At 44.3% G+C, this 24,571-nt stretch overlaps 1 protein-coding gene across 4 annotated transcripts in view; it reads left to right on the top strand.

Annotated features, from left to right (window-relative positions):
* CLPTM1L (CLPTM1 like) overlaps positions 1-24,571 on the top strand; it is a 108,546-nt gene that overhangs the window by 15,183 nt on the left and 68,792 nt on the right. For all 4 annotated transcript variants that reach the window (XR_005224467.2, XM_037893381.2, XM_037893383.2 and 1 more), the window contains exons 3-6: positions 387-576; positions 4,241-4,386; positions 9,216-9,294; positions 18,332-18,449. Coding sequence is in view for 3 of the 4 variants with exons in the window: in XM_037893381.2 (XP_037749309.1) it covers positions 387-576; positions 4,241-4,386; positions 9,216-9,294; positions 18,332-18,449 (533 nt within the window). In the remaining variant the exon portion in view is untranslated. The remainder of the gene's footprint in view (positions 1-386; positions 577-4,240; positions 4,387-9,215; positions 9,295-18,331; positions 18,450-24,571) is intronic.

Here is a 24,571-nt window from a genome sequence, read left to right as displayed (position 1 = left end):
ACTTCAGTAGTAATTGGGAGTAATTTTATAGCAAAATTTTATAGCTTGTCAAAGAAAAGAAAAATTAAGCATTCGCAGCTCATACAAAATGAAAACGTGCTTTTTCTTGCTACACTCTTTTCAGAGTTCTGTGTTTGTAATTTACCATGGCTGAAGAGGAATTTCATTGTCACTAAGTACTTGGCAACAGATAAGTTAGTGATTTATACTGAATACATTTTGCTGAAGATTTGTTTGTTACATGATGATGAAATTCATTTTTTTGGTTCACCCTTTCTAAATACTTTTTTAAAGCAAGTTCTAATATACCATTTAAAAGTTACAAGAACTCTGTATTTATAATTGACATCACTATGCTATTTTATAATTTGTATTTTGTATTTTAGAACAGTCAATGTGTCTGTACCAAAGAAAACTCGAAATAATGGCACACTCTATGCATACATATTTCTTCACCATGCTGGCATTTTACCTTGGCACGATGGCAAACAGGTGCATATAGTAAGTCCTCTGACAACATACATGGTCCCTAAACCAGAAGAAGTTAATCTTATCACTGGAGAATCCACCATCCAGGTAGGCTTTTTTCCTTGATGATAAAAAGACATAAAAAGAGTATGTGAAAACATCTTTCTTATCATGTCAGGATAGACATAAAGTAGGTTTCTTAAACGAAAAAAAACTAAATAAAATATCAAATGACTTTTTAAAATAGTAAGGGCAGGTGCGGGGTAACATGTAAGAACTAGAAAATATTATTTAGGTCAGTCAGAGAGGAGTGGGCAGAAGAAGGAGGGCTGATCAGAGCAGAAGGGACTCAAAAGGGCGGAGGATGGATCTAGTTGACGTCAGCAATACAGGTAACACCTTTGGACATTGTTAATCAGCTTGACCACCGGGGGAATGGGGTGTCACAAAAAGCCTTTAGGGATTGTAAGACTTTGAAAATTTTATTACAGTCTAAAAGCAAAGAAAATCTCGCTCCCTTGCTCCTCACACACCTTTACCTTTCAAGATCAAGTATTTTTTGAAAGATTGAGAGTGTTCAAATTGTATAGGCTTATTCTTAAAATTAGATTTTTTTACTTTTATAGTAAATGTAAGGGGGTGATTGTGCAAATTTGATTGTGAATAAAGGGTCGCCAATGTGAAAAGTTTGAGAAACTCTGCCATAGGATGAGAGTTCTCAACTTGGTTGCAAATAGATTCGTGGTGATCGTAAACGCCTTTCCTTTCTCTGTGAACGGGGACAGGGGAGTCCTGAAACTCTTTACTGTAACATGAGGTCTTAACATGAGGTTAAGAACCACTGCTTTAGCAGAAGGAACTGGAACGGAGGAGCAGAACTTTGCTGATCCTCTTTTTGAATGTCAGTGCTCTGATTAGAAATGTGTGGGGAGGGGAGAGATTAGGTCTGGGTGTTTTCAGCTACAGTCAAGCTGTATATACTTACTGTAAATTTAACAGCTGTTTCTGTATATCACATCTGATTTTAAGAGGGATACCGAAATTTGCATCGGCAAGTGAGTTTAATTTGCTGGCATAGGCAAGTGAGTTTAATCTACTATTATACTTCGTAGTAGATTCAAAAGTTTGACACTTAGCTTAATCCTGATTTAAAATTCAAATCACGTTTACTGATCATATAAAGTTTTGAATAGTTTGCAGGCTGGAAAGAGCCTTTTAATCTTAAATCAAACTGAACTGAAATGTTATAGAGGCACTTACAAGATCTGTAAGGAAGAGTCTCAGAAAGCTAGGTTTATTACTGTGCTTGCTGGCAGAACCATGAATGAGTTGGTGTAAATGAGATTTGTGAAGTGTTGGAAATATCATTCTCTTTAATATGGAAGATGTGGAATCTGGTACAGTGGGAGACATCACACAGGAACTAAAAATACCTTCAGAAGTTGTGGGGATTAAGGCTGAATTCATCAAATTAGAACTGGCTGGCCTGATTGTAGATGGTTTAGCAGTGAATATGGGCTGTTCTAATTGCGTACAAGGTTATTTTAGGCAAGATACTCCCCATGTTGTTGTGAATCTTGCCAGCTATAACCAAGGAGAACGTCACTGTAATTTTGAAAAATATTTTCAAATTTTACTGGGTAAATCCACAAAACAAGTTCTTACTGATACCTTCAAGCTGTTTGGACATATGTACCATATGAGAGGGAGCCTGCCTTAACCCTGGGCCCCAGCTGCACTGCCAACCGGACTTATAATGGCCCGGTCGGCAGTGCTGACTAGAGCTGCCAGGGTCCCTTTTCGACCAGGCATTCCAGTCAAAAACTGGATGCCTGGCAATCCTAGCCAGCTCCTGCATGGGCAGCTTCTCTGGCGTGGCTGTACTATCCCCAGCCCTGGCCACTGGGGTGGGCACCAGGCTCACCAGTAGCTGTCCCTGGTTGAGTAATGTGTGCAAGCGGCTCGCACACCTCCGGGCAAGAGATGCAGAGCGCTGCATGGAAGGGACTCCTGTCCAAGAGCGTGCAAGCCAGTTGCACACAGTAGTGCAACAGGGAACAGCTGCTGGTTAGCCTTGTGCCCGCCCTAGACGGCAGAGCTATGGGCAGTACAGCCACGCTCAAGGAGCTGCTGGTGTGGGACGCTGGTTCCTGGGAGCAGCAACCTGTGATGCTGATGCTTTCGCTGCCATGATTCCCAGTAGAGCACTGCAGCTCTGCGGATACCGGTTTATATCTACTCTTTGCCCCCTCCCCTGCCCGCCGCTAGCGCCACTTTGCCCCGTCCCCCAATGGTGGCCCCCTGCTGCTCGCACTGGAGAGGCATGAGTGGCCGGTGGGGAGGGACTTCAGGGAAGAGGCAGAGTGAGGGCAGTGCCTCAGGGGAAGAGGAACAGTGCAGATGGGGCCACGGCCCAAGCACCCTTTCAGCAGCAGCGCTGTAAAGGTGGCAGGCCAGCACGCCCCCAAAGGGAGGAGTGCAATATCCTGTTTGGGGAGGCTTAGCCTCCCCTGGCCTATTATACCCGCTGCCCATGTTCAACTGCCTGAGTTATTGTTCTTAAGGAAAAAGGACAGGCATATTTTGTGGGTACAGTGTGTTTCATGATGGACTTAAAATGCACTTGTGATTGAAGTCCTTTTTGAACAGGGAGTCTTTGCAAAAGCTAAAATATACCGTACTGAAACTTACAGCATGAAAGACAATCCTGGCCATTATGTTAAAAAACCAAAAAAAACCAAAAAAAAAAAACAAAAAAACCCTACACTTGGCGATGGTGCGTTTGAACTTCTGGGTCAGGCCAGAAAGCAATACATCTTTTAAGGATGTATTGATTTTGGTGGAAATTTGTTTTGACCTGTAGCATTGCAATAGCAGCCATGTGGATTTTGCACAATGAACTTCATCTAAGAAATTCCACACGTGTAGCAAAGCAAAATCCAGAACTTGATTCAGATGACCTAGCCAAAGTGTAGACTCTTTCCAGCTCCGTTAGTCTGCTGTTCACGCACTTGAAAGCGGACCAAGAAGAAAACAAATCGTAGCAAGTATTCAACAACAAAAAAAGAAAGCATTAATGGAGGAAAGACTGAGAGTCTTGCATAATGATCCAAAGCAAAACGAGTGGAATGGCAACTGTATCTCTTTAATTTACTTGAGAGAATGAAAAATCAGCCGGAATATTGGTTATCTTTTTTTGGGGGGGGGGGGGACGACACACACCCAGTTCTGAAGTCTTAGTTGCTTGTTAACAAGTGATCAGATTTTTTTCTTTCCTAATGGAAGCTGAGATCTTTTTACAATTATCACATGAATGTGGTGTTGAGACAGCATAAACTCCGTGCAAGTAGTGTTACCGCCACGATCCTAAATCCTTATATAGAGCAAGCAGATGTCAGTGTTCTGGCTGTTTCAAATGGGGCATGGAGAGTAATCAGAAAGTCAGTTTTTTTAGTTAACTTTTTTCTGAACTGGCTTCAAATTTTTAAAAGTTTATCTTGAATCAGAGTTGTACAGTATTTCCTCTTTTCTAAGCATATATGTTTTTCAGTTTTAGTTTCAAATAGCAGTAGGCACAGGATTCATTCCAGCACAGTTAGAAAAATATTGATATGATGTCTGGTCCAAGCTGAACTAGTGATAATTTTCCACATGTTCATGTTTCTGGTGTAGCTAATTGTAATCCAGGGTTCAAGTGACTTTTTTTTTTTTTTCCCCTAAAATTTGCATTTAATGTGTACTGCATTATGCTTGTTTCCTTTTTATTTAAAAGCAAATAGAAGCAGAAAAGAAACAGACCAATGCCTTAGATGAACCTGTCTCACACTGGAGGTCAAGGTTGACTCTAAATGTTATGGTGGAAGATTTTGTTTTTGATGGATCCTCTCTCCCTGCTGATGTTCACCGATACATGAAGATGTAAGTTTACAAAGATTTTGTTTTGTTAGACTTAGAGATAGTCAGTTTATAGGACTAATTTGTCCTTTTAAATAACCTCTGAGTGAAACATTAAAGTTGTATAGTTAAAATCACAGAACTCATTGTTGGGAAATGGATATTTTAACATCAGACTTAAACTTCAGCAATCACAATGAGCAATATTTAAATAGTAGTAGCCCTTACACTTTGACCCAAGATTGCACCACATCTTAATTGTGGCCCCCTTGTGCTTATGTATGATGTATTCTTTAATTGCATGATCACATCCTATTTCCATAGAAACATATCTCATTCAGTGCAAAGATTAGACAGTTGTGATGGTTTTCAGGGGTTTCACCTCCAGCAAGAGAGAGTCTTGCGTACGGTGGTGGGGTGTCACTGCCGGACCACCACCAGCCTTTCAGCCACTCAAGCCCGCTCCTGTGAGCTATGCAAACTCTATCTGTCTTGCAGGCTAACAATACATGCACTCCAATACCTCAGTCCCTTTGAAGAGCTCCAGCCTCAAGACTGGCTACTCACAGAAATCCCAAATCCTCTGCTCCCAAAGGTGCAGTGTATCCCAATTTTCCCTGCTCCTGTAAAATCACACAGGACTCATGAACAATTAAATAAACCTTCTGTTGTTTGATTATAAGAAAGAAAAGAATTTCTATTTGTTTCCATCACCTTCTCATTTCTAGTAGTTACAATATAAAACAAAATCATAAAAAGAGAACCTGGGTCAATGTTTATTAATAGTTTCCTTTCCTGTCTAATAAAGTAGGTCCCTCCACCCCACCGCACAGTTCAGTCTATTGCAGTGGTGGCTGGCTTCACAGGAACCAGGGTCCAATTTTTCATGAGAACATCCCTGCTCTCAAGATGTCTCCTCAGTGAATGGAGACACAGTGCTTCCCCCGCCTCCCCCACTCTCTGTTATTCTGAAGCAATCTCTTGTATTTATTCATAGGTAGTGTGATTCCCTGACTGTTGTAATGTTCCTTTTTTATCTCCAAGTGATTCTGATCGTTTGCTTTTGTCTCAGATAGTTTTCTATTGAAAGTCTTGGATGGAGCAAGGCTAGACCATTGATCCTTGTATCTCATCACCAGCTAAGCAGGACAGGGTCACCGTGAATTCCCTCCTGTTTGAATGGGCCATCACCAAGAAATGTCCCCTGGTGACTCATTCCATTCAGAGTCCATAAAGCATAATTTTAACATAATTATACTATTCCTTATTTGTTACCCGTATGTACATATTGCAATGATTATAAATCTTTGCAAGTTATGAGCTTTCTGTAGCTTTCTTATATGCTGTTCTTCATGGATAAATATCCTGCAAGACCTGTTTAGTGTAGTGAGTTAGTCAAGTTTTAGGTCAGTTGTTTGTCACTAGGTTTCTGTGTCAGAACAATACACAGGGCATGAGTCAGGAATGTTAGCATGTGATTGTATAGTTAAAATTGGATCATAATTCCTACAAGGGGGCAGAATTAAGGTTGCACAGAAACCATTTGGCATTTAATGCCTTGAAAGGTTAACATTCTCAATCTAATTTTTTACTTATACAGCTCCTCTCAAAACAAAATATTCATAATTTTAAAAAATAAAATAATGTCTCATATGGTAGATTTTTGCATGCTCAGGCATTATCTCTGCACCTTTGTGCTACATCTGTTTTGAGATGGGAAGATAATAAATGAGTGTTCCTTAAATGTGCTGTTGATTTATGATTGTAACATGCTGCTGGGGATATCCAGAGCTGTGAGCACTATATAAACTCTCTGCCTGAGCAAGAGTTAGCTTTGCTAGCAACAAGACTGGTCAGCTGCCTGCCACAGTAATCCGTCTTCCTCACCAGAAAACTTCTCAAGGCTCTCCCAGCCCAAACCATCGGGTTGCCAGGTGTCTGGTTTTTGACTGGACTGTCCAGTCAGATGTACTGACCTGACATCAAGTCTGGTTACTATGCGTGGGTGGGGGTGAGGTGGGTGCGTCATCAACCTGCGCCAGCCCCTGCTCAGCTGGGGCCACCTCCTGTCTGCATCTTGTGACCAGGCAGGCAGCAGGCTCCATGTCAAACTGCAGCTCCAGCCCCACAGCAGAGGGAGGTGGAGAGGGTCAAGTGACAAGGAAGGGGGAGGAGGAGAGGAGCGAGTGGGGGATAAGGCCTTGAGGGAAAAGGCAGGGCAGGGATGGTACCCTTGGGGGAAGAAGTGGGGTGGGCGGGGGGGCCTTAGGGGGAAGAGGTGGGGCAGAGGGGTCTGGTTTTCAAAAATTAGAAGGTAGCAATCTGTGCGCTCCAGCCCCCAGTCTCCTGAGAGATGTTTCTCTGTAGTGCACAGCTGCTACCATGGTGCATTCACAGAGGATAATTAAAATTTGCTGCTCTGTTGGTCAGTACATCAGAGCTTATTAATTTTAGTTAAATACACCCTTCACTTCAAACAGATCACTAATTGGTTTATACTAAAAGTAAAACAAGTTTATTAACACGGGCATAGATCGGGTGTTACTAAGTAAAAGAGATAAAGGTAGAAATGGTTACAAGAAAATAAAAGTGGAAACGCACATCTAAAAGTCTAAAACTTAGTCTAGCAAGATAGTCTTTGTCCCAGGTAGTTTCTTTTACCCACAGTCTCCTTTCCAGCTTTTTTTATTGGTAGGCATGGCCAGGACCCATCACAGAGATCAAATTGCTTGGTTTCTTTGTCTCCTAAGGTGAAAGATTAAGATGGAGGTTCTTTCTGTTCCTTATATCCCTAAAGGGATTGCCTTGATCTTACAAGTGAGAAAGGCTTCCTGGAAATTGTTTCGTGTCTCTCTCTAGGGTGCAGGAGCCATGCTAATTCTCTGCCTTTTTAGTTAAGGGCCAGGTTAACCCTCCTGGTGTAGCTTGATGGCTTTATTTATTGCTAATATCTAAATTGAGGTAAACCCACATTCCTTTGTCTGAGACAGACCTGTTTATCGCCTTTACCTAGGCTCAGCTGTCTGACATTAAACAAGTTTTAGTAACATCGTACAGAGAATTCCTATCTTCACATACAATGTTAACACATGCATTTTACAATAATATTAGTACCCAGGCTTCATATGGTATTTCAGAAAGCATATTTTGTACAAATATTGCAATAATGTGTTGGTGTGAGTGCAGGGATGCTTGGGTCACAATGATGCATTATAATGTCAGTTATTTTTAGTAAGATTGTATTAAGAAACAAATACCCTGTGGTCTTTGTGACTGCCATTGTGCACTCAGCTGTGGTTTTGCACCAGAATATCTTTAAAATTGTCCCTACCATCAGTGTGAGAATAATCTGAAGTGCTGCATAAAATTGCTTCCTATTGAAAAAAGTGCCATTGAGGCTGTGTCACCAAGTGAAAGGTGGAAGATGTTTTATTATGGCTGTTTCCTCAGATAGTTCAGTTTCTATCTGGTGGGAGGGAAACAATGATCTGGAGTCAACTGTCTCTTCTAGAAAAAGGCAACTATGTACTTGATCTTACAGATGCTTAAAATCTACATAAATTGCAAGTGCAGGATAGTTCTTCATTGGGGATCAGCAGCACCCATTCAATGTACTAGAGAGTCAAGATGGTCTTGGGGTTAGGTCAATAGATGGGGACTCCAGAGTTTTAGATTCTATTCCCAACTCTGCCTTTGGCTTCCTGTGTGACTTGGGGTACGTCACTTGGGCCTGGTTCTGTCACTCATACTTTGAATAGTGCTGTGTTCCGCAAGTACTCCCATTGTGTTCAGTGTAGCTGTATTTACTCTGGCAAAGTTTGGACACGCATGGGTCCACTACTACAATTCTACTGGCAATGGTGGAAGCTGTAGTCTTGACATGGTACTGGGTTTTTTACCACCATGTCATCTAGACCTTCTCTGTTTAGATGACCAGGTAGTAAATAGGCCTGTGCCTTGTGTATGGTTTGTCTCCCACCATTACTTATGCCAGTGGAGCTGCCCCAGTGACTAATTATACATGCAGTTTTTCCTAGTGTTTACAAGGCATAGGGACTTCACCAATATTTGTGATTTATAGTGTAGTTGTAGCTGTGTTGGTCCCAGGATATTAGAGAGACAAGGTAGGCAATAGCTTTTATTGGACCCACTTCTGTTGTTGAAAAAGACAAGATTTTGAGCTACACAGAGCTCTTATTTTGACCTGAAGAAGAGCTCTGTGTAGCTCAAAACTTTCTCTTTTACCAATAGAAAGTCCAGTAAAAGGTATTACCTCATCCACCTTTTCTCTCTGTTTGAGGTATTCATATTCTGTGGTGAGGAGTGCTGTGAAAAACTCTTTATGAAACCAGTGCAGTTAGACTAACTTATTTTTTTACAATCAAGTACATTTCAAATATGGGTAATCCCCAGTCTCTTATTACTGGGATGCAGTTTCTTGTCTTCACCAGACATTGTAATGTCTGGTGATCACTTCTGCATGCTGTAGATACCTCACTACCAATTTCAAATGTTAGTTTTACCCACCTTTTGTTTCTTTCGTTCTCTGTCCTTTATATAGCATATGTATCTTGAACTCTTCACTTATCCTGTCTTTCTGTATTGCTAACCTTGAAGTTGAAACTACAAAAAGTGAACTGAAAAGGATGAATTCTCATTTGCACCAAATATACTACTCTGATAGGGCAAAGGGGTCCAGTATGGAAATTTTCATGACACACATTAAAGTTAAATATGTGTGAAACTATATATAATTGATTCCAGAAATTTATCTTTTTTGTGCACTAATATGATTAGAAAATTTTTTTTTTCTGGAGTAATGTAATCATAAAATCCATGTTTGAACATCATAGGGTTCAGTTGGGGAAGACTGTGCATTACCTTCCAATATTATTTATTGATCAGCTAAGCAACAGAGTGAAAGATTTAATGGTGAGTAACAACATGCCTTTTCACTAAATTTTGAACTACAGTTTTATGGAAATCTCTAGTACTGCTGTAATTGTTTGTCCTTGTTTCCATTACAGCAGCCCACCTCACAGAAATTCACAGTGGACACAGCTAATGTGTTGCTAATCTAATATTCAGATTGGATTTTGATTAAATGCCCAAAAAGTTCATTAATGCAGAATTAAGGGTGTTCTTTCAGAATGTGGTAATTGGCTAAACCAGAAAAACTCCAAGTTAAGATACACACTGGTTACCAGGCTGGCTGCATCTCCTGCTTTGAGCAGGGGGTTGGACTAGATGACCTCCTGAGGTCTCTTCCAACCCTAATCTTCTATGATTCCTGGTCTCTTTGAGCACCTTCAGTAGGTCTCAAGGCTGTAGCTGGTGCCTCTGATTTAGGGTGGAATTACATGACCCTTCCATTCTCAGACCAGGCCCTTAGTTGCAGTCACCTGGTACTAACCACGGTTACCTTAGTGGGTCTAACTTAGGGTATGTCTACACTACGAAATTAGGTCAAATTTATAGAATTCGGTTTTGTAGAAAACGTTTTTATACAGTTGATTGTGTGTGTCCCCACACAAATGCTCTAAGTGCATGTAGTCGGCGGAGTGTGTCCACGGTACTGAGGCAACTGTCGACTTCCGGAGCGTTGCACTGTGGGTGGCTATCCCACAGTTCCCGCAGTCTCCGCCACACATTTGAATTCTGGGTACAAATCCCAGTGCCTGATGGGGCTAAAACATTGTCGCGGGTGGTTCTGGGTGCATATCGTCAGGCCCCCGTTTCCTACCTCCCTCCATGAAAGCAAGGGCAGGCAATCGTTTTGCACCCTTTTCTTGAGTTACCTGTGCAGCCACCATGCCACGGCAAGCATGGAGCCCGCTCAGCTTACCGTCACCGTATGTCTCCTGAGTGCTGGCAGATGTAGTACTGCATTGCTACACAGCAGCAGTTAATTGCCTTTTGGCAGCAGACAGTGCAGTATGACTGGTAGCCGTCATCGACGTAGTCCTGGGTGCTCTTTTAACCGGGCGCCTGGTCAAACATGGGAGTGACTCAGCCAGGTCATTTCTCTTTTAAGTTTCGTCTCGTGGCGATTCAGTCCTACCGGCAGTGCACTGTCTTTTAACCTCCAGCCAGCAGAAGATGATGGCTAGTCGTCATACTGCACCGTCTTCTGCCGAGCACCCAGGAGATGATGATGGCTAGCGGTCGTACTGCACAGTCTGCTGCCAGCAAGATGTATAAAGATAGATGAAGTGGCTCAAAACAAGAAATAGACCAGATTTGTTTTGTATTCATTTTCTCCTCCCTCTCTCCTTCTCTCTGTGAAATAAACGGCCTGCTAAACCCAGTTTTGAGTTCTATCCTTGGGGTTTTGAATGCTATCCTTGAGGGGGCCATTCAGTTTCTCGCAAAGCCAGCCCCTTTGTTGTTTTTAATTCCCTGTAAGCCAACCCTGTAAGCCATGTCGTCAGTCGCCCCTCCCTCCGTCAGGGCAATGGCAGACAATTGTTCCGTGCCTTTTTTCTGTGAAGACGCCATACCACGGCAAGCATGAAGCCCGCTCAGATCACTTTGGCAATTAGGAGCACATTAAACACCACGCGCATTATCCAGCAGTATATGCAGCACCAGAACCTGGCAAAGCGATACCGGGTGAGTAGGCGACGTCAGCGCGGTGACGTGAGTGATGAGGACATGGACACAGACATCTCTCAAAGCATGGGCCCTGTCAATGTGGGCATCATGGTGCTAATGGGGCAGGTTCATGCCATAGAACGCCGATTCTGGGCCCGGGAAACAAGCACAGACTGGTGGGACCGCATAGTGTTGCAGGTCTGGGACGATTCCCAGTGGTTGCGAAACTTTCACGTGCGTAAGGGCACTTTCATGGAACTTTGTGACTTGCTTTCCCCTGCCCTGAAGCACAAGAATACCAAGATGAGAGCAGCCCTCACAGTTGAGAAGCTAGTGGCAATAGCCCTGTGGAAGCTTGCAACGCCAGACAGCTCCTGGTCAGTCGGGAATCAGTTTGGAGTGGGCAAATCTACTGTGGGGGCTGCTATAATGCAAGTAGCCAACGCAATCAAAGATCTGCTGCTATCAAGGGTTGTGACTCTGGGAAATGTGCAGGTCATAGTGGATGGCTTTGCTGCAATGGGATTCTCTAACTGTGGTGGGGCGATAGACAGAACCCATATCCCTATCTTGGCACCGGAGCCCCAAGCCGGCGAGTACATAAACCGCAAGGGGTACTTTTCAGTAGTGCTGCAAGCTCTGGTGGATCACAAGGGACGTTTCACCAACATCAACGTGGGATGGCTGGGAAAGGTACATGACGCTCGCATCTTCAGGAACTCTGGTCTGTTTCAAAAGCTGCAAGAAGGGACTTTCTTTCCAGACCAGAAAATAACCGTTGGGGATGTTGAAATGCCTATAGTTATCCTTGGGGACCCAGCCTACCCCTTAATGCCATGGCTCATGAAGCCATACATAGGCAGCCTGGACAGTAGTCAGGAGCTGTTCAATTATAGGCTGAGCAAGTGCAGAATGGTGGAAGAATGTGCATTTGGATGTTTAAAAGCGCGCTGGCGCAGTTTACTGACTTGGTTTGACCTCAGCGAAACCAATATTCCCACTGTTATTAGCGCTTGTTGTGCTCTCCACAATATCTGTGAGAGTAAGGGGGAGATGTTTATGGCGGGGTGGGAGGTTGAGGCAAATTGCCTGACTGCTGGTTTCGCACAGCCAGACACCAGGGCGGTTAGAAGAGCACAGGAGGGTGTGGTGCGCATCAGAGAATCTTTGAAAACCAGTTTCATGACTGGACAGGCTACGGTGTGAAAGCTCTGTTTGTTTCTCCTTGATGAAACCCCCCGCCCCTTGGTTCACTCTACTTCCCTGTAAGCTAACCACCCTTCCCTCCTCCCTTCGATCACCACTTGCAGAGGCAATAAAGTCATTGTTGCTTCACATTCATGCATTCTTTACTCATTCATCACACAAATAGGGGGATAACTACCAAGGTAGCCCAGGAGGGGTGGTGGAGGAGAGAAGCACCAGGAGAGGTGGTGGAGGAGGGAAGGACAAGGCCACACAGCACTTTAAAAGTTTAAAACTTTATAACTTATTGAATGCCAGCCTTCTGTTGCTTGGGCAATCCTCTGGGGTGGAGTGGCCGGAGGCCCCCCCCACTGCGTTCTTGGGCGTCTGGGTGAGGAGGCTATGGAACTTGGGGAGGAGGGCGGTTGGTTACACAGGGGCTGTAACGGCGGTCTGTGTTCCTGCTGCCTTTCCTGCAGCTCAACCATATGCTGGAGCATATTGGTTTGATCCTCCAGCAGCCTCAGCATTGAATCCTGCCTCTTCTCATCACGCTGCCGCCACCTTTCATCTTCAGCCCTCTCTTCAGCCCGCCACCTCTCCTCCCGGTCATATTGTGCTTTCCTGCACTCTGAGATTGTCTGCCTCCACACGTTCGTCTGTGCTATGTCAGTGTGGGAGGACAGCATGAGCTCAGAGAACATTTCATCACGAGTGCGTTTTTTTCGCCTTCTAATCTTCACTAGCCTCTGGGAAGGAGAAGATCCTGTGATCCTTGAAACACATACAGCTGGTGGAGAAAAAAAAGAGGCAGTGGTGTTTAAAAAGACACGTTTTCTAGAACAATGGCTACACTCTTTCACAGTAAACCTTACTGTTAACATTACGTACACAGCACATGTGCTTTTCGTTCCAAGGTCGCATTTTGCCTCCCCTCACCCCTCCCCATGGCTAACAGTGGGGAACATTTCTGTTCAGCCACAGGCAAACAGCCCAGCAAGAACGGGCACCTCTGAATGTCCCCTTAAGAAAAGCACCGTATTTCAACCAGGTGACCATGAATGATATCACTCTCCTGAGGATAACACAGAGAGATAAAGAACGGATGTTGTTTGAATGCCAGCAAACATGCACTGCAATGCTTTGTTCTACAATGATTCCCAAGTATGTGCTACTGGCCTGGAGTGGTAAAGTGTCCTACCATGGTGGACGGAATAAGGCTGCCCTCCCCAGAAACCTTTTGCAAAGGCTTTGGGAGTACATCCAGGAGAGCCGCAAATGCCAGGGCAAATTAATCCTTTCACATGCTTGCTTTTAAACCATGTATAGTATTTTAAAAGGTACACTCATCAGAGGTCCCTTCTCTGCCTGGTGGGTCCGGGAGGCAGTCTTGGGTGGGTTCGGGGGGGACTGCCTCCAGGTCCAGGGTGAGAAACAGTTCCTGGCTGTCGGGAAAACCGGTTTCTCTGCTTGCTTGCTGTGAGCTATCTACAACTTCATCATCTTCCTCGTCCCCAAAACCTGCTTCTGTGTTGCCTCCATCTCCATTGAAGGAGTCAAACAACACGGCTGGGGTAGTGGTGGCTGAACCCCCTAAAATGGCATGCAGCTCATCATAGAAGCAGCGTGTTTGGGGCTCTGACCCTGAGTGGCCGTTTGCCTCTCTGATTTTCTGGTAGGCTTGCCTCAGCTCCTTAAGTTTCACGCGGCATTGCTTCGGGTCCCTGTTATGGCCTCTGTCCTTCATGCCCTGGGAGATTTTGACAAAGGTTTTGGCATTTTGAAAACTGGAACGGAGTTCTGATAGCACGGATTCGTCTTCCCATACAGCGATCAGATCCCGTACCTCCCGTTCGGTCCATGCTGGAGCTCTTTTGCGATTCTGAGACTCCATCATGGTCACCTCTGCTGATGAGCTCTGGCCAGCGTGGCAAGCTGCAGGTGACCATGCAAACAGGAAATTGAAATTCAAAAGTTTGCGAGCCTTTTCCTATCTACTTGGCCAGTGCATCTGAGTTGAGAGTGCTGTCCAGAGCGGTCACAATAGAGCACTCTGGGTAGCTCCCGGAGGCCAGTACCATCTAATTGCGTTCACAGTACCCCAAATTCGACCCGGCAAGGCCGATTTAAGGCATCATCGTGTGGACGGGTGGAGGTTTACATCGATTTAACACTGCTAAATTCGACCTAAACTCCTAGTGTAGACCAGGCCTCAGGCTCAGACCCTGTTATTCTGTTTTCTCCGGAAGCAGTGACAGTGGTAATCGGTGACCAAACAGCCTCCTTAGAGAAAATTTATTTAGAACAAAAGTATTTCAGAGAAAAACAGATATGAAAACAACATAGGCTAGACATCTGTCTATTTTGCCAGGTATCTTCTTATATTCCAGGTGAGGATCCAGGCAGGTCTGTAGACCTCAGAGACCTCTAGGGTCTGACTGCGAGTTAAGGGAATGGACTATTCCAAACTGTTTCTTACTTTTGCTTCAGGGAGAGTCCCCTTTTAAAAGCTGTTCAATCTTTTTGATCTCCAAGTTCCCAGCCTGGCAAAACAAGCTTGCATCTTCCTTAAATCTGCTGTCTTTGCACATTCTTTCAAGTGTCCACAGGGGTGTTCTTATCATTTTCATGTTCTTTCCACAGCTCTCTATTAAGCTACATCAGTGCGTTCATACAGGAAAGTCTTAACACAGTAACTTCCTCTCATTAACCAGGTCATGTATAGTATTCATAAAATTATTACATTTCTGTATTCTTAGTTTACATAGCAATTCCACAAACGCTGTAAGTTTGTCCACTGTTCAGATTTCTGGAAAGGCATGAGGCAGCTCTGGACAAGCTTAACTCTGCACTAACAAATTCTTGGGCATTTAATTTCTTTAGGGTTGTTTTTTTTAATAACTTTTTGGCACTCTTATGTACTACAGCCCAACCCTTCCCGTTCACTTTCTCTGACTCCTTGCAGTGATTACCTTGTACGCAGAATGCATTGCCCATACATCATCTCTTTCTCCCCCCATTTCTGTGCCTGTTCTGCATACCTGATTCTTCCTCCTCTCAATGTTGGCAGGGGTCCCAAAGGTTGAAGAGCAGAGGAGCGAATGCAAGAACTAAAATGGAGTCAGTGGGAAAGTTTTTAGAAGAGGGGACCAACATGGTGGACGTGGATGATGATGGGGAGGCTTTGCCTCTGTCCCCCCAAAAACCCAGCTTTTCAACTCTGATCCCTTTCTTCCCACCCTGCTATTCCCTACACTGTTCTAATACACTCTCAGATAGCCCTTCTCTGCTCCAACCCCCCATATTTCCTCCAATTGCTCAGACTACCACCACTGCTTCAACATCTCATCCATTCTTTCTATCATGTCTATGGCTCCGACCACCTGCATTATGCCTGCTGCTCTGAGCTACTACAACCACACACTGGCTTCACCTTCTTCCTTGCCACTCCGTGCCCCTGGTAAGCTTGGAGGGGCCATGAGGTGGTAGGAAGGTGGCACTGGTGGAACTGTAAGGAATGCATTCATCAGCAGGAGACAAGGAGGGGCAAGAGAGTGGAGATAGAGATTTGGGAAGGACCTCTGTGTCTAAAGTACAGGGAAGAGGCTCTATACATCCATCTGCAGTATAGCAGACTCAAGAGGTATGAAGGGGCCCAGGTGCTCTTAAATGAGTGAGAACACCCCATGGAGATGAATACAGCCTGAAATGATAGTTCTGAGAGGTGTGAATTGCTTCATCTATCTCAGTGGGTTGTCTCGTCTCCCCCACCGCAGGTGCTTAATATCATAACTAGCAGATGGGGTGGGGGAAGAGGCTCAGGACCCTCAGGATGTTGGTTCACATGGGGGGTTAGGGAGAGGGTCACAGCGCCCCCAGATCACAGCATGGACATGAACACGGAGAAGGCCTCAGACTTCATTCCATACAGGGGCAGGGGGGACAGATCTCCGCTTACATATGGGGATCCTTGTCTTTCCTGGGGTAGGGTTGCTGCTGCCCCATTCCCTTCTCTCCCCACTTTGTGAGACACATTCATAGAATCATAGAATATCAGGGTTGGAAGGGACCTCAGGAGGTCATCTAGTCCAACCCCCTGCTCAAAGCAGGACCGATCCCCAATTAAATCATCCTAGCCAGGGCTTTGTCAAGCCTGACCTTAAAAACTTCTAAGGAAGGAGATTCCACCACCTCCCCAGGTAACGCATTCCAATGTTTCACCACCCTCCTAGTGAAAAAGTTTTTCCTAATATCCAATCTAAATCTCCCCCACTGCAACTTGAGACCATTACTCCTTGTTCTGTCATCTGCTACCACGGAGAAAAGTCTAGAGCCATCCTCTTTGGAACCCCCTTTCAGGTAGTTGAAAGCAGCTATCAAATCCCCACTCATTCTTCTCTTCCGTAGACTAAACATCCCCAGTTCCCTCAGCCTCTCCTCATAAGTCATGTGTTCCAGTCCCCTAATCATTTTGGTTGCCCTCCGCTGGACTCTTTCCAATTTTTCCACATCCTTCTTGTAGTGTGGGGCCCAAAACTGGACACAGTACTCCAGAGGAGGGCTCACCAGTGTCGAATAGAGGGGAATGATCACGTCCCTCGATCTGCTGGCAGTGCCTCTACTTATACATCTCAAAATGCCATTGGCCTTCTTGGCAACAACGGCACACTGTTGACTCCTATCCAGCTTCTCGTCCACTGTAACACCTAGGTCCTTTTCTGCAGAACTGCTGCCTAGCCATTCGGTCCCTAGTCTGTAGCGGTGCATGGGATTCTTCCGTCCTAAGTGCAGGACTCTGCACTTGTCCTTGTTGAACCTCATCAAATTTCTTTTGGCCCAATCCTCTAATTTGTCTAGGTCCCTCTGTATCCTATCCCTACCCTCCAGCGTATCTACCTCTCCTCCCAGTTTAGTCATCTGCAAATTTGCTGAGAGTGCAATCTACACCATCCTCCAGATCATTTATGAAGATATTGAACAAAACCGGCCCCAGGACCGACCCTTGGGGCACTCCACTTGATACTGGCTGCCAACTAGACATGGAGCCGTTGATCACTACCCGTTGAGCCCGACAATCTAGCCAGCTTTCTATCGACCTTATCGTCCATTCATCCAGCCCATAGTACTTTAACTTGCTGGCAAGAATACTGTGGGAGACCGTGTCAAAAGCTTTGCTAAAGTCAAGGAACAACACGTCCACTGCTTTCCCCTCATCCACAGAACCAGTTATCTCGTCACAGAAGGCAATTAGATTAATCAGGCATGACTTGCTCAACCATAGCCTAGAGAGATGGGGTTGTGTGTGGGAGTCATGTCCCTCTATCTGGCCAGGACTAGAGAAGTGGGAAATGGGCAGCAAATAGTAGGGGAGAATGTGGGGGAGAGGCCTTGTTAGTGTCAACTATGGGGTTAGGAATGGGGAATTTGAAGCTGAGTTATAATACAGACGACACCATAACCCAGTCACTGTGTTAGATTATTACCTCACTAAGGCAATAGTCTCAGGGCTTGTCTGCACTACCGTGTGGGGTCGATCTAAGGTACCCAACTTCAGGTACATGAATAGCATAGCTATAGTCGATGTACTTAAATCTACTTACTGTGGTGTCTTCGCTGCAGTAAGTCGACAGCTGACACTCTCCCGTCGACTCCGATTGCATTTCTCGTTCTGGTAGAGTACCGGAGTCGACGGGAGAGCGCTCAGTGGTCGATTTATTGCGTCTATACTAGACGCAATAAATTGACCCCCCGCTGGATCGATCACTGCCCGCCGATCTGGTGGGTAGTGTAGATGTGCCCTTAAGATCAGAGATCTGCCAGCTCCCAGGCAACAAGACTGACCCCCATATGCATAAGAAAGTAAGATAGAGACCCTTGGAAAACAAACACAACATTGCATACCCAGTTGCCCCTCCTGAGGTGATAAGAGATAATGAATCATGTGGGAAATGTTAGTTATGTTGCTTAATGCACTTATCAGAGGTGCTTAGGTGCTTCAGAGATGAGGGTTGTATAAGACTCTGAATAGAACAGACTACACATTTAGTATATAAAGACATTGTGTTTTAAATGCTTTGTTTTTTTATGAAAATTAAACAACCCCTAAAAGCGTTAACTGTTGTTTCTGTTTGCATTCCCATTTGTATGTATATTAACTTTGTTGTTAAGACTATTTTCTGTCCCAATGCAGATAATAAACCGTTCAACGACAGAGCTACCTCTTACAGTGTCATATGATAAAATATCTCTTGGAAAGCTCAGATTTTGGATCCACATGCAAGATGCAGTGTTCTCCCTGCAGCAGTTTGGTATGTTTACTTTTTGACAGCAGAAAGTCAGGTTCTTAACTTCTAATACATAAACTACATATTGACTGCCTTTACGGTACTATAAAATGGTGTAGTTCTTCTATCTTGTTTGACACATTATCAGAAAAATCTGTCGGTTTCTGCTAAACACCATCTTGTGTTTGTACATATAGTATGTTGTGGTTAAAATTAAGCAATAAAATCAGCAGCTGAGACTAATTTCAAGGGAGCAATGATCCTTCCACTAGTTGTTAGGGGCTTTTGCATGTGAAAGTCCATAAGTGCTGCTTTAAAACAAAAGTCACTGTTTGGAGTATACTTTTAAAAAATAAAATGTTTTATCTTCAACTCCTGAAAAATAAAATCCTAAATAAAAAATGCACTTCATTATATTCACTTAGCTAAAAATAAAGTATACATAAAAGAGAAATGCCCAGTTGCTAACAGACTGATAAACTATGGGAGGTAGTTTATGCTTTTATGGCCTACATTAATTCAGATTGCCTCAATTCTCAAGTACTTTAATTTGATACACAGATCCTAATCTTAAGAAATACCTCCATTCTCCAATTGACTTCATTTGGAGTTGCGTACCTAGGACCTGAATTTAAGTTGTTAGGGATGTCAAGTTGGATATCCAGAATGAGTGAAAATTTTAGAAATCAAACATTTAACCTCCAGATAGGCTGGTCATTGGCAGGCCAATCATGTCTTCGCCATTCCCTTGACTTTGCCCTGTCTGTGATGTATTTTCCTCACCAGTAATTTTTCTGCCTCGCTACAGCAGTGCAGCCAACCAGCTTCAGGAACTGTACACTGCCTGCCATTCTACTCTGGATTTCTTCTGTAAAGTTTTCAAAATTGTGTCTTTGTTATAACATAGATTCAATAAAATATTTAATACATGAGGTGTTTGTTTTAATGAATAACACTGATAAGAAATTTTCTGTGATTTTGTATCTTCAGATGGTCAGATACAGAAGTCAGTACTATAAATCTCTTTAAAGTAACACAATTTAGGCAGGTAAAAAAGAAAGGGAGAGCCATTCTGGAAAAAGAAATAGAAAGTAAAGGGCGGCTGAGTAAATAATCATAGAATATCAGAGGGTTGGAAGAGACCTCAGGAAGTCATCTAGTCCAACCCCCTGCTCAAAGCAGGACCAGTCTCCAACTAAATCATCCCAGCCAGGGCTTTGTCAAGCCTGACGTTAAAAACTTCTAAGGAAGGAGATTCCACCACCTCCCTAGGTAACGCATTCCAGTATTTCACCACCCTCGTAGTGAAAAAGTTTGTCCTAATATCCAACCTAAACCTCCCCCACTGCACCTTGAGACCATTACTCCTTGTTCTGTCATCTGCTACCACGGAGAACAGTCTAGATCCATCCTCTTTGGAACCCCCTTTCAGGTAGTTGAAAGCAGCTATCAAATCCCCCCTCATTCTTCTCTTCTGCAGACTAAACAATCCCAGTTCCCTCAGCCTCTCCTCATAAGTCATGTGTTCCAGTCCCCTAATCATTTTGGTTGCCCGCCGCTGGACTCTTTCCAGTTTTTCCACATCCTTCTTGTAGCGTGGGGCCCAAAACTGGACACAGTACTCCAGAGGAGGGCTCACCAGTGTCGAATAGAGGGGAATGATCATGTCCCTCGATCTGCTGGCAATGCCCCTACTTATACATCCCAAAATGCCATTGGCCCTCTTGGCAACAAGGGCACACTGTTGACTCATATTCAGCTTCTCGTCCACTGTAACCCCTAGGTCCTTTTCCGCAGAACTGCTGCCTAGCCATTCGGTCCCTAGTCGGTAGTGGTGCATGGGATTCTTCTGTCCTAAGTGCAGGACTCTGCACTTGTCCTTGTTGAACCTCATCAAATTTCTCTTGGACCAATCCTCTCATTTGTCCAGGTCCCTCTCTGTCCTATCCCTACCCTCCAGCGTATTTACCTCTCTTCCCAGTTTAGTGTCATCTGCAAACTTGCTGAGGGTGCAAACCACACCATCCTCCAGATCATTTATGAAGATACTGAACAAAACCGGCCCCAGGACCGACCCTTGGGGCACTCCACTTGATACCGGCTGCCAACTAGACATGGAACCATTGATCACTAACCGTTGAGCCCGACAATCTAGCCAGCTTTCTATTCACCTTATCGTCCATTCATCCAGCCCATACTTCTTTAACTTGCTGGCAAGAATACTGTGGGAGACAGTGTCAAAAGCTTCTAAACTTAATCCAGAGACACTCAGGTTTTTCTGCGGTTTCATACCGGAGCTCTGAGCAGTCATACTACTCTTACATACAATGCAACTTCCCCCACCTTTTCTGCCCTGCCTGTCCTTCCTGAATAGTTTATATCGATTCATGACAGTACTCCAGTTATGTGAGTTATCCCACCAAGTCTCTGTTATTCCAATCACATCACAATTCCTTGACTGTGCCAGGACTTCCAGTTCTCCCTGCTTGTTTCCCAGGCTTCTTACATTTGTGTATAGGCACTTGAGAGAACTTGCTGTTTGTCTTGCTTTCTTAGTATGAGGCAAGAGCCCTCCCCTTTCACGTTCTCCTGCTCGTGCTTCCTCCCAGTATCCCACGTCCCCACTTACTTCAGGGCTTTCATCTCCTTCCCCCGGTGAACCTAGTTTAAAGCCCTCCTCACTAGGTTAGCCAGCCTGCTTGCGAAGATGGTCTTCCCTCTCTTCGTTAGGTGGAGCCCATCTCTGCCTAGCACTTCTCCTTCTTGGAACACCATCCCATGGTCAAAGAATCCAAAGCCTTCTCTCCGACACCACCTGCGTAGCCATTTGTTGACTTCCACGATTCGACGGTCTCTACCCAGGCCTTTTCCTTCTATGGGGAGGATGGATGAAAACACCACTTGCACCTCAAACTCCTTTATCCTTCTTCCCAGAGACACATAGTCTGCAGTGATCCGCTCAAGGTCATTCTTGGCAGTATCATTGGTGCCCACGTGGAGAAGCAGGAAGGGGTAGCGATCCGAGGGCTTGATGAGTCTCGGCAGTCTCTCCATCACATCATGAATCCTAGCTCCTGGCAAGCAGCAGACTTCTCTGTTTTCCCGGTCGGGGCAGCAGAGTCCCTGACCACCACCACCCGCTTCCTCCTCTTGGGAGCGCTGGTCATGGAACCCCCATCCCTAGGACAGTGCATCTCATGCCTTCCAATCGGCGGAATCTCCTTCTGTTCCATTCCCTCAGATGTATCATCTAGTCCACTCTTCGCATTAGTACCTGTGGAGAGAACATGAAAACGGTTGCTTACCTGTATCTGCACTGCTGATACATGGACGCTCCCCTTTCTTCTTCTGGAGGTCACATGCTGCCAAATTTTTTTCACCATCCTGTCCCGCTGTGCAGCCTGCTCTGAATCTTCAGAACATTGTGTCCATAGAAGCATATCCTGACGTCTGTCCAGGAAATCTTCAGTTTCTCTTATGCAACGTCGGGTCGATACTTGTTTCTCCAGACCTTGAACCTTCTCTTCCAATATAAAGACCAGCTTGCACTTTGTACAGACAAAGTCGCTTCTGTCCTGTGGAAGAAAGACAAACATGGCACATCCAGTGCAGGTCACAACAGCTGAACACTCCCCATCCATATTACCTTCCTTCTACGAGCTTCCTCAGGAGTTGTAGTAACTACTCAGAGAAGCAGGCAAGATGAAAGCCTCAGTGGGCTCTCCCCAAGCAAACTCCCTCTGTTAGCCTCTCTGCTGTTCGCTGCTCAGGTGGTTTGCTGCTGACTGGCTTTTTATAACAGTCAGGCTCACTCAAGGCTCACCTGGAACAAAGCACTCCTAATTCACACTTTTCAAACAAACAACCAATGAAGCACACGGTCAAACTGTGAAACTGTCCCCACAACAGAGACTCAGAGACTCACCAACACAGCCTCCCTAATGCAGCCCTTAGTGTACCTCCTCTCAGACAGATCCCGGGCAAACTCCCTCTTTTAGCCTCTCTGCTGTTCGCTGCTCAGCTGGTTCCAAGTTATCTCTTAAGTGAACATTGCAGTTGAGACAATTTTTTTATTACAATAATTTGTGAAAAAAGCATCTAAACTTACATGCTTTCTCGAAGAGTAGCTGTGCAAATTTGTACAGAGTCACAAGATTCCAGGCATGCTAAATCTATGCTTTCATGAAAGGGAGAGTCAGGGAGTTAGATATTACACTTGTCTTCTAAAGGCGCTGCACAAAACTCACATCCTGGGAGAGGAAGAACTAAGGTACATTGAAGACACCTTCTCACATTCCTGATTCTGGGCTGCAGTTATGGTCCCCAGAGTATTTTAGGTATCCTGTCCCCAGCCGCATATGGGTGGAAGTTCTGTGTCTCTTCATGCCTCCAATCCTGGCACATGTGGCAGAGGCATAATAGGCAGCATAAATTGCCTTGTGCAAAGCCTGCAGCAGGCCGGAGTTTCCCAAGCCAGATCTGGGCTGTAAAAAATCTTCTGCACTACAACGGCAGCATAAAAGGGCCAACAGGGAAGGAGTGAATTCTTCCCAAGCTTTTTCCAATCTCTTAAAAATAACAGTTGAAGTATCCAAAAACAAAATCTGAATCAGTATCTGATACATTCTTCATAGTTCAGAGACCTCAAGATAACAAAATTTAGGAGTTTATTTTCACTGGTGCCCAGTACTACTATTATGATCTTATATTTCAACTCCAATAGATTTGTTGAAACAGAACAAATATGTATGAAACGTTCTAAAATCCCACACATCTATCTTGAGAGGATGTGATGGCTCTTACCCATTAAAGTTAGTTATTAAATGAGAAAGGAAGACACAGGAATTTCCCTGTACAATCGCCTCACAACATTCCAAGTTCCCTTATTTAAAAAAAAAAATCTTTCAGAAAGGGCTCTCTAGTACTGGAAACTTTAAATTCTGTTTAATAAGAAAACTCCTTTCCTGAAAATATAGGATAAAGGAAAGGCATGGATTAAGGTCAGAAAGGAACATTATGATCTAGTCTAATCTGTATAACACAGAGCATAGAATTTCACCAAGTAATTCCTGCATCTAGCTCAGTAACTTGTAGTTTAATCTTTCTAAATACATCCAGTCTTAATTTAAAGACTCCGAATGATGGAGAATTTACCACAAACCTCGGTAATCCGTTGATTATCCTCACAGTTAAAAATGTGCATTTTATTTTCAGTTTGAACTTTTGCTGACTTCAGCTTCTTTCCATTGGATCTCTTTATGACTTTTTCTGCTTGGTTAAAGAACCTTCTAGTATCAGTGTCTTGTCCCTGTGCTGGTATTTATATACTGTCGTCTCTTAACCTTTTGAATAAGCTAGATCAATTGACCTTCTTAAAATTTCTCACTGTAAGCCCTGTTTCTCAGATTCTGGATCATTCTTGTGGCTTTTCTCTAAACTCTCTTTCCAGTTTTTCATCATTCCATTTAAATTGCTGATAGATACAGTAGTCTCACAAGAGCCATATGCTGGGATGATACCATGTCCTTCCTCAATATTTGTTTGTCTGATTGTTAGCCCTTCTAGCTAGAGCTGGGAGTACATGTTCAGTTGGTTATCCACCATCATTTCTTAAGTCCTTTTCAGAGTCACTTTTGAGGGTTATAGTCCACTAAGCAATGTAGGTTATACCTACAAGACGTTCTTTGAGTGGTTGCGGATGGGTATTTCGCTCAGGTGCGTTTGTGCTGAGGGCATCAGAGTTGGAGACTTTTCCCCACCGTGGTACCTATTGGAACGGCGCAGCCACCCTGTGTTGCCTCGTAGCCCCTTCTGAAGCAATATAAGGGTGACATACTGTAATCCCCCTCAGTCCCTTCATACCGCCAGTAGCCTTAGTTGGAGCTCCCCCCTGCGAGTCTTCTCATGGCTTTTTCTCTCTGCACCACACTTGTGTCACTGGGACTTCTCCTGTAAAGAGTTTTTTTTAATAGTATCTGTAGTATAATATAGTTAGTCTTTATAGTAATTTCTGGAGCTCAGCACTATAGGGCATGCAGCGTTGACCAGGCCTTCAAACGTTGCATATTAGGTGGACTTTCTATTCCCAACAGTAGACTCCTACACTTGCTGCATGTAGGTGAAAGTCACATTAAGGAGAATGTATA

This window comes from Chelonia mydas, chromosome 2 (genome assembly GCF_015237465.2).
Source record: "Chelonia mydas isolate rCheMyd1 chromosome 2, rCheMyd1.pri.v2, whole genome shotgun sequence".
NCBI classification, from domain to species: Eukaryota; Metazoa; Chordata; order Testudines; family Cheloniidae; genus Chelonia; species Chelonia mydas.
This window is presented reverse-complemented; position numbering and strand designations above follow the sequence as displayed.